Source organism: Rhinopithecus bieti, unplaced genomic scaffold (assembly GCF_001698545.2).
Source record: "Rhinopithecus bieti isolate Rb0 unplaced genomic scaffold, ASM169854v2 scaffold_1012, whole genome shotgun sequence".
In the NCBI taxonomy this organism is placed as follows: Eukaryota; Metazoa; Chordata; class Mammalia; order Primates; family Cercopithecidae; genus Rhinopithecus; species Rhinopithecus bieti.
The window spans coordinates 1,115,193-1,127,969 of NW_016803312.1; the positions used below are offsets into that span (position 1 = coordinate 1,115,193).

Consider the following 12,777-nt stretch of genomic DNA (forward strand, 5'->3'; position numbering starts at 1 on the left):
CCAGCCACCTCGCCCGGCTAGTTTTCTGTATTTTTTAGTAGAGACGGGGTTTCACCGTGTTAGCCAGGATGGTCTCGAACTCCTGACCTCGTGATCCGCCCGTCTCGGCCTCCCAAAGTGCTGGGATTACAGGCTTGAGCCACCGCGCCCGGCCGAGGGTTGTTTTCTTACTGTACCAAGGTCAACACACTAACAAGACAATTTCATATTATTAAGTTCTCAAAAGCCTGTGTCTTAGAAACATCTGGAGAGGGAATCTCTAACAACATTTTCAAACCAAAAACTATTCCGCCTCAACTCAAGCGACTGAGAATTGGACTATGAGTGACAATGAAATGACGGGGCTTCGTGACCAATTGAGTAAGAAAGGGAACTGATGCTTATTTGTCACGATATGTAACAGGCTGTGCCACAGACATTTCATTTAACCCTTGTAGCAACCCTATAGAGTAAGTTATACTTACAACACTTACTTGTAAGGTAAATATTATCACTCTTATAAGAAGAGAAAGTAAGGCTCAGGAAATGAAGAATTTTGCCCAATCTAGAACTATTAGAACCATGAGGCTTCATGTTTAGGTGGGTCTGTCTCCAAGCCCTGCACCTTCCACCACTAACATCATATGACTTTACTAACATCATATGACTTGCCTCCCAGCCTTCAAACACCTGGCAAATTTTTTTTTTTTTTTTTTTTTTGAGATGGAGTCTCGCTCTGTCGCCCAGGCTGGAGTGCAGTGGCCGGATCTCGGCTCACTGCAAGCTCCGCCTCCCAGGTTCACGCCATTCTCCTGCCTCAGCCTCCTGAGCAGCTGGGACTACAGGCGCTCACCACCACGCCCGGCTAGTTTTTTGTATTTTTTAGTAGAGACGGGGTTTCACTGTGTGAGCCAGGATGGTCTCGGTCTCCTGACCTCGTGATCCACCCGTCTCAGCCTCCCAAAGTGCTGGGATTACAGGCTTGAGCCACCACGCCCGGCCACCTGGCAAAATTTTAACACAATGTGTTAAACACAATTTGACGTTGAAAAAAGATTTTAACACAATGTCACATTGTGTTAAAATATATATATATATACACACACACACATATATACTTATTGAACTAAACTGCAAAAAAAAAATTGTCACCACATAGTAGACATTAAAAAAAATAAAAACATAAAACTGTCAAACTATAGACAAGTTAAAAGAAAAGTATATTTTATATTTGCCATACATCCAAGCAAAGCAGCTGCAGGAAACAGAGTCAAAGATCAAGAGTAAGTCAAACACACTCCTCCCTAGCAGGACCAAAACTAAACAGCAAAGTAAATGCCTCAAAGAAAGATTGCTGTACATGATAGCTAATATTCCAATTATGTAAAGTATTTGCACAAGTTTTAAAAAAAAAGATTTAAATGATTAAATAGGCAAATAATATGAGATAAAAATTTATACCAAGGAGACACAAAATTAAATAAACATTTAAGAAAAATCCTCTGACCGGGTGCGGTGGCTCACGCCTGTAATCCCAGCACTTTGGGAGGCCAAGGCAGGTAGATCATGAGGTGAGGAGATCGAGACCATCCTGGCTAACACGGTGAAACCCCGTCTCTACTAAAAATACAAAAAATTAGCCAGGCATGGTGGCTGGTGCCTGCAGTCCCAGCTACTCGGGAGGCTGAGGCAGGAGAATGGCATGAACCCAGGAGGTGGAGCTTGCAGTGAGCAGATATCACACCACTGCACTCCAGCCTGGGCGACAGAGCGAGACTCCGTTTCAAAAAAAAAAAGAAAAGAAAAAAGAAAATCCTCTAGTAGCCAATGAAATATAAAGTGAAAAGATCTTTTTTCAACAGTCAATTGGAAATTTATCTTTAAATGCTATAACTCAGTGTCGACAAGGCTATAGTAAAATGTATACTGTTATATATTGCTGATGGGAATATTAGTTAATTCTTTTGGAAAGTAATTTGAGGTAAAATAGTCTTAAGCTATTTTATTCTTGACCTAGTATTTTACTTTGGGAATCTACTCTAAGGAATAATCCTAAATATGATAAACGCCTCTGTATAAAGACAGGCATCATTCTCTTACAGGGGAGGAAAAAACCCAAACCCAGGTGTCTACAACAGGACCACAGTGAAAAATTTACAGTGCGTTTCCTTTTTTAGGACATTAGCCATCTATTCCAAATTGTGTTTATAAAGACTACAGTAATACGGGGCGGGGGGGAGAATTGGTTATATTACATAAATTAGGCAAAATTCAAAACTGTACATATGGAATTAGAACTGTTATTAAAAAAATTCACAAAACTATAGCTAGCAAACACATCTATGTATACAAGTTACACGAGTTAGAAATACAGCTGCCTTTTGGTATTTTTTGAATTTTCTTACATGAATACTTACTTCTTCAATAATGAAAATTTAAAAAATCATATACATTTTATTTTTATTTTATTTTTGAGATGGGGTCTTGCTCTGTCCCCAGGCTGGGGTGCAGTGGTAGGAATCATGGCTCACTGCAGCCTTGACCCCCTGAGCCCAAGTGATCTTCTCACCTCAGTCTCCCAAGAAGCTGAGACCACAGACGCCCCACCACCATGCCCAGCTAATTTTTTTTTTTTGTAGAGCCAGGGTCTCACTATGAAACAGCCAAGGCTAGTCTTGAACTCTTGGGCTCAAGCAATTCTCCCTCCTTGGCCTCCCGAAGTGTTGGCATTACAGGCTTGAGCCACTGCACCTGGCTCGTTTTAAATGGATAAAAAGAGTATGTTCAATGAAGAGAAATAATTTTGGGAAAAAAAGAAAATACTAAAATTTGAATTTTTTAGAAAGTCTAAAAATATGTTCCTAAGCAAGGAGCGGGAAGCAGCCTGGTATACTAGTTATGAGTAGACACAGGAACGATACTGGGTTAAATCCTGGCTCTACTACTTACCATGTGATCTTCAGGAAGCTACTTAATCTCTGTACCTTGGTGCCTTCACTTACAAAACTAGGATAAATAATAGTGCTTACCTTGGGGATAAATAATAGTGCCTACTTCAGAGTTATTGTGAGTATTCAACACATTAATATGTGTAGAACTCTTGGAAACAGTGCCTGGCACATAGTAAGTATTCAAATATCTCTCTGTCTATGCTTACATATAAAAAATACACTGGAAAGGAATTATTCTGTTTTGCTAGGAAACTGAATATATAAAAATGAGTTCACCAGAGCCATTAATCAAGATTTCATCAATTTTTCCTTATTCATTAACACAATCTAATACTTAAATGCATAAAAATATTCTTTCAGTACCAAGAGCTATTTCCTAAATTCCAAGTCTGAAACTATACCTAAAATAAGAAAAATGTAAAAGCATTACCTTGTTGATATCATCTGCTGTAAATCCACTTTGATCTAAGAGTCCTCTGATTGCTTCTATACACTTATTAAAAAGTGGAGAACAAAGAAGTTCAAATCTTGCTCTGTACACACACACACACAGAAACACACAGACACAGAAACAAGAGAAAGACAAAACAGGGCTCAGTACAATCAAACAAATATCACTTTTCCTTTTCTTGTGAAGAGTAATGCCAAAACTTAATATGATAGTTCTCTGAATGACAGGTTTTCCATCAGAATAAGGTATTAGGTAAGAGTGGTGCAATATCATAGAGAGAGGAGGGTCTAGGTCATTCACCTACATATGTATGAAGATAAAATCAAATTCAAGTGAAAGCCCATCTTGCTTATGGTCTACTTATAAGCTTCCAAAAAATAAAAAATCGAAAAACACATACCCAGCATATAGCATTCCCAACAATAAACCTATTGAACCTAATCAAACCATCATTTGAAAGTTTCTGTCATTTTATATGTTAAAACTTTAAAATTATTTCTAATGATTTTCCTTGACAGTTTGAGACCATGTTGTACATAAGTTTAGTCCCTCTGTACTCCCTGAGAAACTTGAATGCTGGCAGGTAACAAAGTTTTAAGAAAATTTATAGTCATGAAAATGTACTCCCTAATCTTCATACAGAACTTCTTAAATGCAGATGAATGGCTTAAAAATTAATGTTATCTCTCTATTAATATATATAATCCTTATAGATAGTAAAGCATACTTTTATGGTTGAAATCTTTGTGACAAAGGAAAATTTCCCTAATGAAAATTATAAATTTCATTTCCTTCTTAATTACTGATTAATAAAGCAGATATATACCGAGGACATGGACAAACTTAATCCTAAGGAATTCTGGAACGAGGAAAATACACATACTCTATCCAAAAAGAGATTCTAATTCAATGCAATGCCTTTTCTATCTTTTGAGTTGTAGCCTGAACTCTTTCTTCAAAGATCTGGAGCATAGCTGTCCAACAGACCTTTCTGCCAATCACTAGCCACATGACTACTGAACATTTGAACTGCAGCAAGTGCTACTGAGGAACTGCATTTTTAATGTTATCTTAATTAAGTTAAATTTAAGCAGCCACAGGTGGCTAGTGGCTCTCTTATTGGGCAGTGCAGATCTAGAGTCTTCATGAAGGCCTGGGGAAAATGAAGAAGCTAAACTAAACAGATGAAAAGAGAATTTAACCAAATACAGTCACTAGAATCCTAAAAAAAAAATAAGATCCTGCAGACTTGGAAATTTTCACTATGCTTCCAAGTCACCTATTATGTTGTTGAGGGATCTGAATAGGCTGTATCATTATTATTAGCAAATATGCAACACAAAGACTATAGCACTTCCTCCCTTTGTACTTTATCACTTGTAGGATCTAGGTTGAAGGTTCTAGGATGCCTTCACACACTCCTAATTGTAGCCATAAAATAACAGGGCAAGCAATCACAACTGATGTAATTACTCGGGTAACAGCTATTTAGTCTGACAAAAACTGGACCCCAAAAGTAAAGATACTATAGATGGTTGATAAATCTCAAACAAACAAAAACCCAAAATAAGAAAATTATACCTAAACAAACATGTTCTTGGAATTTTTTTAAAAAGTTTTTTGAACTTCAGTTTTACCTGGACACATTGCAATCAAAATCTTGACCTTCATATAATGAGTCAAGAAAACAGTTGGCACTTCCCAAGGTTGACAAAGAATGTTTCGCTACTTCAGCACTGTTCATCAATTTCATCATGGCTCGCGCATTTCCTTTCACATTGTGTTTGAAGGATCTAAATTAAAAACATAGCCTTTGAGGTTTAAAATTACTGGGCCATTTACAATATTGTAACTAAAATTTGGATAATCCTTATTAAAACAATAATAAATTAGTGAATCAGGCCAGGTGCGGTGGCTCACGCCTGTAATCCCAACCTTGGGAGGCTCAGGCGGGTAGATCACCTGAGGTCAGGAGTTCAAGACCAACCAGGGTCAACATGGCGAAACCTCATCTCTACTAAAAATACAAAATTAGCTGGGTGTGCACGCCTGTAGTCCCAGCTACTTGGGAGGCTGAGGCAGAAGAATCACTTGAACCTGGGAGGCGGAGATTGTAGTGAGCCAAGATTGCACCACTGCACTCCAAACTGGACGACAAGAGCAAAACTCTGTCTCAAAATAAATAAATAAATAAATAAAATAAATAATAAATTAGTGAAAAATATTCCAGATTTCAGTATTTCTCTTCTACTCCCTCTAAACTTTCCTAAAACACTCTGTGCAATTAAAGGGGTCACCTCAAGAAAAATGAAGTACCGATTTCCTTAATACTCTGAATTGCTATATTACATAACCATGAACTGCTGCATTATGTAATTGTAATAATAGGCTGTACTCTGAAGAAAGTAGATATCACCCTTTTCCAGGTGAGGCACAGAGGTTAAAGGAGATTTATGTAACTGCGTCAAAGTCTCCTATTTTACCCTTTATAATCACAGCACAATCACTGTTTAATGGCATGAAATTATTTGTCAAGCAAGAAAAAGAAAAAAAAACCCCTACAAGTGTTTCTTCACATAAATTTGACACATACAACAAAATAGGTAAAATTACATTCCACTATCTCCAATATGAGTTCATTTTTAAAACTACTTACTAAGTAGTGATGAATGACTTTGTTTAAACAACATCTATTTTATAACAAAAACAGTATAGATCTTTATCAAACAAGTGAGACATTATGACTTTTCAAGACTTCTTCAACCAATTAGGTCAAACTGGCTAAAATACCATTTCAATTACTTTTTTTTTTTTTTTTTAGAGCAGCAATACCCAAAGTATAACCTTTACATATTTGACTTTTGTAACATCCAAAAGGGTTAGAATTTTGGAGTAATTATATCCAGTAACAAGACTGAAATATTCCTAGCAGCAGATGAGTAATTAAGATAAATACTCCGTAAGACAATAACTTACTGGAATATGAAGATAATGTAATGCAATCTTCACCAGAGCCAAACTTTTAAAAACTGTTCAGAAGGCAATGAAGCCTCAGTGCCTATACACTCCTTTATCCAGACAGAAGAGCACCATATGAAGAATTAAAATCCAAGTTCATGCAGTTCAGTATCTGATGGTCTCTTTATACTAAGTGAAAAATCCAAGCACACTGCACTAGGCAGTCTGGCCTCTGCTTCTTTGAATTGCCTGGACAGGACATTATAACTCTAGATATGAAAATATCCAGTTTCCAAGCAATGAAAAAAACTACATCCTGCTTTGCAGCAGGATAACTTAAAATAAATTAGGAAAAAAAATAAAATATCTGAAGGAAAACCTCAATCATAAGGTATTATTCAGGCCATTAATACTCACCTCTGGAACTCAGAAGCTAGATACTGTGCTAAGGTTTCTGTGAAATGTGCACCACCGATGTTATCATCAGTGTTTGTTGAAAGAACTCGATATATTCCACTGTTAACTTCCATGACGCTGAGAGATAAGGATGTTCCTCCAAGCTTAAACACCAAAATATTGCTTCAAGAGAAGATAAAGTTATCAGGGAATGACATTTGAAAACTAAGTTGGATATCAGAAGTCACTTAGTTTAATCCCTTTAAACTACAAATGAGGAAACGGAATATTTCAGATGAATAACTAAGTTGTCTATAGTCACTTATTGACAAATCAAGCCTAGATTCGAGACGTTCTGTATCCAAATCAAAGTTCTTTTTTACTTAGTCATGTGGATACAACTGTATTCTTCTGAGTAAGGAGTTCAAAACACGAACTTTTCAAAGTAAATCAAGAGATTTGTGATTATAGTGTATTTTAAGAGAACTGAACATAGAAATTCTATGTGTTAATATTATGCAAGTTACTACTGCAATTGCATGTTCTGTAGATATATTACATATGCAAAATTAGGAGCTAATTCCCGATTCCCCATGTATTAAAACTCATAATTTGATATTCTCACATTTTTCTAAAAATAATTTCCTCATGGTGTACACATATTTATTTACTTAACTGGGAGATCCAAATAATGAGGTGAAACAATTACGTAAAATTAACACGGTATCTGAATTAACTTCTCTAAAGTTGAACGACTATCTATTCTATTAAGACATATTGACAGCTATATTAGGGATAAGTATGTTCTAGTATTTCACCATTAAAAGAAGTCTCAAAACCTCATGTTAAATTTCCCATCTCCTGCCCTGTCAAATGTATATAACAGTATCTATTATTTGCAAACATGTCTAATAACTGGAATTGGCACAAAAATCAGCAGTGTGGTAGCTTAAGTTGGAAACTGGCCAGGCCTAGAATTTTCAAATCTTCCCTCAAAAAAGGGACAAAATGAGGGCAATACGACAAGGGCATAAAAGCTCAATCTTCTCTCCCATTATGTTTTTCCTGTGCTTTCCTAGGACATCTTTCTCAACTACTTGAAAAAGTAGGAAAGAGTCTGTTTTCCATCCAGAAAAGTTGGGAACCACTGCGTTACATAATAATCTTTACTGATATAATCGCTATAATCTAAAATGTTTTCTGCACTCAAAAAACTTAAAACTTCAAATATGACCTTTACCTTTTTCCATTAGGGGAGTCTTGTCCAATTCCATAAGCAAGAAGAGCTGCAGACGGTTCGTGGATTAATCGCAAAACATTAAATCCAGCAGCTCTAGCTGCTTCCCTGTGAACAATTTGCTTTCAATGAATTTAATTTATCACATGTTCAATTCTACATTTTTAGAAATGCTCTCCTAAAGATTCTATACAAAAGCTACTAAGATTTCATAAGTAGAACATGAAGTAAAATGATCTTTAGAAGCAAGAATATAGAAAACAAGAAATGAATGACTATAAGAGATCACTTTGTTTAAAATTGTAATGTTCAGAGCCCGTATTCTTGACAAAGCAAGCAAAAAGCACATATACTGAGTAAGAGAAATAAAGCTCTCAAAAATGTCCATGTTAAAAAAAAAAAAAGTTCAGAAGACGAGAGTCTTTTGGGGCTCTCAGAGTCTAGGACAGGTGTCCTGTCTTCATGCTATCCAGAACTTCCCCATTCAAACTACTTGCCACACTTTATCATAATTATCTTGTTAATTCTGTGACATCAGAAAACATGTCCTATTTATCTCTATTTACTCAACCTTCAATACAGTGTGGCATAAACAGTAATCAATACACATTTATTGAAAGAAAAAATGCCTATGCAAAAACTGTAGAAAGACAAATTTATAAAACACTTGAAATTTTCCAATTTCTTTAATCTAGTGTTCAGTTTTTAAAAGTAAATAAGGCAATTCTCTGCCTCAGAGGCAACTTCAACACCCAGAACCTTGTATGAAACTCTATCCTGCATAGCAAAGGCATAAAAGCATACCATTTGCATAATGACCTGTAAAAACTAACTTTTTTGTTTAGATTAAGATCTAAGGTGAAGAAATAATCACAAACGTTTTCTAAAACTGCACATGTAATTCCCACATAAACCTTAATTACAGAAAACTAGGCAAAGAGATTCATAAATGTCAATTTAACCAGGTAATTTAAAACGTTTCTGATCAAAACAGCTGACGGTACACCATATTTAATTTTATGTTCTCTTGGCATTTCTTTTTTTTTTTGAGACGAAGTCTCGCTGTCACCCAATCTGGAGTGAAGTGGCGCGACTTTGGCTCAATGCAACCTCCACTTCCTAGGTTCAGGCGATTCTTACGCTTCAGCCTCCCGAATAGCTGGGATTAAAGGCGGCACCACCATGCCCAGCTAATTGTCATATTTTAATAGAGACAGGGTTTTGCCATGTTGGCCAGGTGGGTATCGAACTCCTGACCTCAGGTGGTCCGCTCCTGCTCAGTCTCCCAAAATGTTGGGATTACAGGCGTGAGCCACCAAACCCGGACTCTTGGCATTTCATCAAAAAAAATATATATTAATGATCATTACCTTACTAAATTATTTACAAATACAATTTTATTGCCTAAGGTACTTTCAAATATAATGTTACCCTTTACTGTATAGTGATTTTGTATTTCCTTTAATTAAGCCAGTAAGATAAACCCCATATACTTACCCAAGAGCATTTTTTTGCTTTTCTCCAAAATCAAATGGGACAGTAATAACTACATCATTTGCATCTGAGCCCAATACAGAATGTGCCGTTTCTGCATATTAAAAAATATAAAATTCTGATGACAGAAAAAAATGACAAGTGATACTTTCTGAAGTTTATTAATTTATGACAAAGATCTCACTAAACATATTTCCCAATTCACTTGCTTGCCCCCCATGTCAATTTTCTTCTCTGCGCTCTTAAATCATGCAGCACTTCTGGTGGTTTTGGTGATATCTTTTGGACACAGAACCAGCTTTCCAAAGAGCCTGGCTCTTAGGCTTCAGTATCAACCATCTTCTAAATTAGACTGACTCCATGGAGAATAAGCTCCTAACGCATATGTGTGAAGACACAATGTCACAATGTTAGTTCTCTACATTTAAAGACTGCCTTCCATCCCCCAAGTTCTTAACATCATTACAGGACTGAAGGGAGCCTTATAAACAATCTATTCCAGAATTTCCCAAATTGTTCGACAGAATATCACTCGGCTCAGAGCCTTTCTCTGAACTGCTGATAAAATCAGACCTATTAATCTGCCTAAATTATTGTTCACGGAATACTGTCAATCTTGAAGTGCCACTATTCACCAAGCTTACTCGGCCACTAAATAGGTTTTGAACTCTTATTTGGCCTAATCCATTTATATGACTTATAGGGAAATCAAAGTCAGGGAAGGCAAATCATCAAGGGCACATAGTCAATTAGTGCCCCAACCAGGTCTACAGTTTGTATGTCCTTACTTATCTGTTCAATCACTCTGCTTCTCCCAGGATCTAAAAATACCTCTAACTTTTTTTTTTAAGGTCAACTTTCAAAAGATCATTAACGGTAACTATTAGATATCTTTTGCTAAATACCTTTCATTTTACTAAATATCAGTCTGACAACATCTTCTGGGTTAACAAATCTTGTTTCTTCTCCAGTATCTATTTCATATCGTAATTTCCCATTTTTTTCAATGACCTATAAAATAAAGTATAATTATGCTAAATAAATTTTAATAAAAATGCAAAGTTTCAAATCAACATTACATGTTATGACCTTGGTAATTACCCTTGTGTAACAGGGAAGCAATAATAGAACCATACTCACTAAACATTTACTTTCCGTGATGTATTTCTGAGCTTGCGGATCATTGGAGCTGTCCATAAAGAAAGATAAAGATAGCTAAGTATTAAAATCAGTATTGTAGATATATAAAGTTTAAAGAAGACTATAGTTCTCAATATCACTGAACAAATATTAAAATATTAACAAAGTTATTAAGCTGCTTAATACTAAGTCTTCAAATATTACAGAAGATAGAAATGGAGTATTTATAAGGGTTATAGTAATTCTACTAAACTACTGATCTTTGCATTTCAAAATAAATAGCTTTCGTGTTCTGGCCTTGCTATTAATAGATGCTATATATTTTGAGGTGACTTTTTATAATATCCATGATTTTATATCATAGTTTCACACCTGTGATTCTGAAGACCTAACCACTGAGATGAGAAGGTTGCAAACTAAGGGCAAAACAAAGTAGCTAAGACCATCTTTTGTTGCTTGGTTTCTGAACACACACCAACTCCAGAAACCAAAAGGTTGAGCAAACTATGAATGTTGTTTATAGAAAGGTGCAGAGTACTATAGATATGCATATATAAACAGATTTAAGCAACTTATGCAGACTACAAAATGTTTTCATTATCTCAATTTATCTTCACGACACCTAAGTCGGGTGTGTTTGGCAGGTATTATTTTAGAGAAAAAGAGCTTCAGAGAGGGGCAATAACTTATAAGATAACAAGGGGCAGAGTCAGTACATGAGCCCAGGTCTTCTCTATCAGACTGCTATTATTCATACTTTACCAGGCTGCCTCCCACTCATCTTGTAAATGATCACAGTACTTCTGTCCCTTGAGTAGGGATAGAAATCTGATTCTTGGCTTAATGTCATCTACAAATTAAGATAAAATAGACTAGTATCCTTCCATTAAACCCTTATTCCAAGGAGCTGTGACTTCTATTTGTTTAATAAGAGAAGCTGAAAATTAATAGTGGCTAATTGCTGAAGGGTTACAGAGCATCTGGAGACCTTAACTTGTTAAGAGGCAGACAAAAGGGGTTTAAAATGGACTAATCTGGCTTCGGACTCTGGAATACTTTCAGGTTCCTCATACTTCTCTATCACCTAAATATCAATAGGACAGGAGATAATTAACTAGCTTGCCCAAAGTCACACAGCTAATTAATGGCATAACTGGCTGGCACCCAGACCTTCAGTACAAAGTTTAGTATTCTTTCCATTAAACTCTTTGCTTCTTCCTTTTCCTACACTCAGTATTTAATATTAACTATATGCCAAACACCGTAGGAGTAGAAAAAAAAGATAAAGTGTGCTCATGGTCGGTTCTGCACCAATATTAGAATTTCAGCATGACACTTTCTAGTTCTGTTTTCTTTAGAATTTAAGTCAACCAGAAAAATTTATACAGTTATGTGTAGGCTGTCTACCACCCAGACAAGATAATTTGCCAGGAAAGATATTTTACAGAATTTGTAGAACTCTTAGAAATGGAAAATTATTTCTCAACTGCCGTATAAAGAGGGCCGCTGTCCTCTGAAGACAGAAAGCACATATAGCTCCAAGGGCCGCAGACAGGCAAGACACTTAGCAGAGGAGAAAGCAAAGCAGAGAATGGAGGCAACAAAGAACCACAGACATCATCACAAAGTAGTGGACTGATCCGTAACTACATACAAGTGAAATCTTTATTTGTCCACACCAGGATTACTGAACAGAAAAACAAAGGTGGTGGGAAGTTGGTATACGTAGCACCTTATTAACACGATGGACTTGAGGAGGCAGTTAATCCTATGGTTGTGTCTCACAACCTTTATTAGCAATGCCATCTTCTCTTCCTCCTCCTTCTTAAATATCCCTTATGGTCAACAAGCCCACAGGCTTGGCACACACCAGCACTAATGTGCTCCAGAGTCTTTCCCCCACTTGTTACATGACAGTGCCTTACACATCTGAAAGTGCTCTTACATTCATCTGTTCCTTTGATCCTCACAACACCCCTGTGAGGTAGGTAGGACAATTATGAGTTTCCCACTCTATAAACGAGGAACCTGAGTTATGGAATGCTGGAAAGGCTTTTCTAAGGGGGTTCAGGTAGTAATGGTTGGGTCTACCACATAGGCAGATTCCTGGCTTGCTTTCTTGCACACTGTCTCCCTGTATTGCAGTTTTCCTCCCCTCAATAATTTTAAGC

The 12,777-nt window shown here is 36.4% G+C and overlaps 1 protein-coding gene and 1 long non-coding RNA gene across 3 annotated transcripts in view; one reads left to right on the top strand and one right to left on the bottom strand.

The window, feature by feature from the left end:
• The window catches only part of LOC108531112 (uncharacterized), a 32,559-nt gene that overhangs the window by 17,320 nt on the left and 2,462 nt on the right, over positions 1 to 12,777 (top strand). The window lies entirely within an intron of this gene.
• Positions 1 to 12,777, bottom strand: part of HSPA14 (heat shock protein family A (Hsp70) member 14) — a 33,225-nt gene that overhangs the window by 12,216 nt on the left and 8,232 nt on the right. For both annotated transcript variants that reach the window (XM_017874294.1, XM_017874301.1), the window contains exons 4-10: positions 10,607 to 10,655; positions 10,372 to 10,477; positions 9,470 to 9,560; positions 7,976 to 8,080; positions 6,757 to 6,918; positions 5,019 to 5,174; positions 3,361 to 3,463 (exon numbers count right to left, since the gene is read on the bottom strand). In XM_017874294.1, the coding sequence (XP_017729783.1) occupies positions 3,361 to 3,463; positions 5,019 to 5,174; positions 6,757 to 6,918; positions 7,976 to 8,080; positions 9,470 to 9,560; positions 10,372 to 10,477; positions 10,607 to 10,655 (772 nt within the window). The remainder of the gene's footprint in view (positions 1 to 3,360; positions 3,464 to 5,018; positions 5,175 to 6,756; positions 6,919 to 7,975; positions 8,081 to 9,469; positions 9,561 to 10,371; positions 10,478 to 10,606; positions 10,656 to 12,777) is intronic.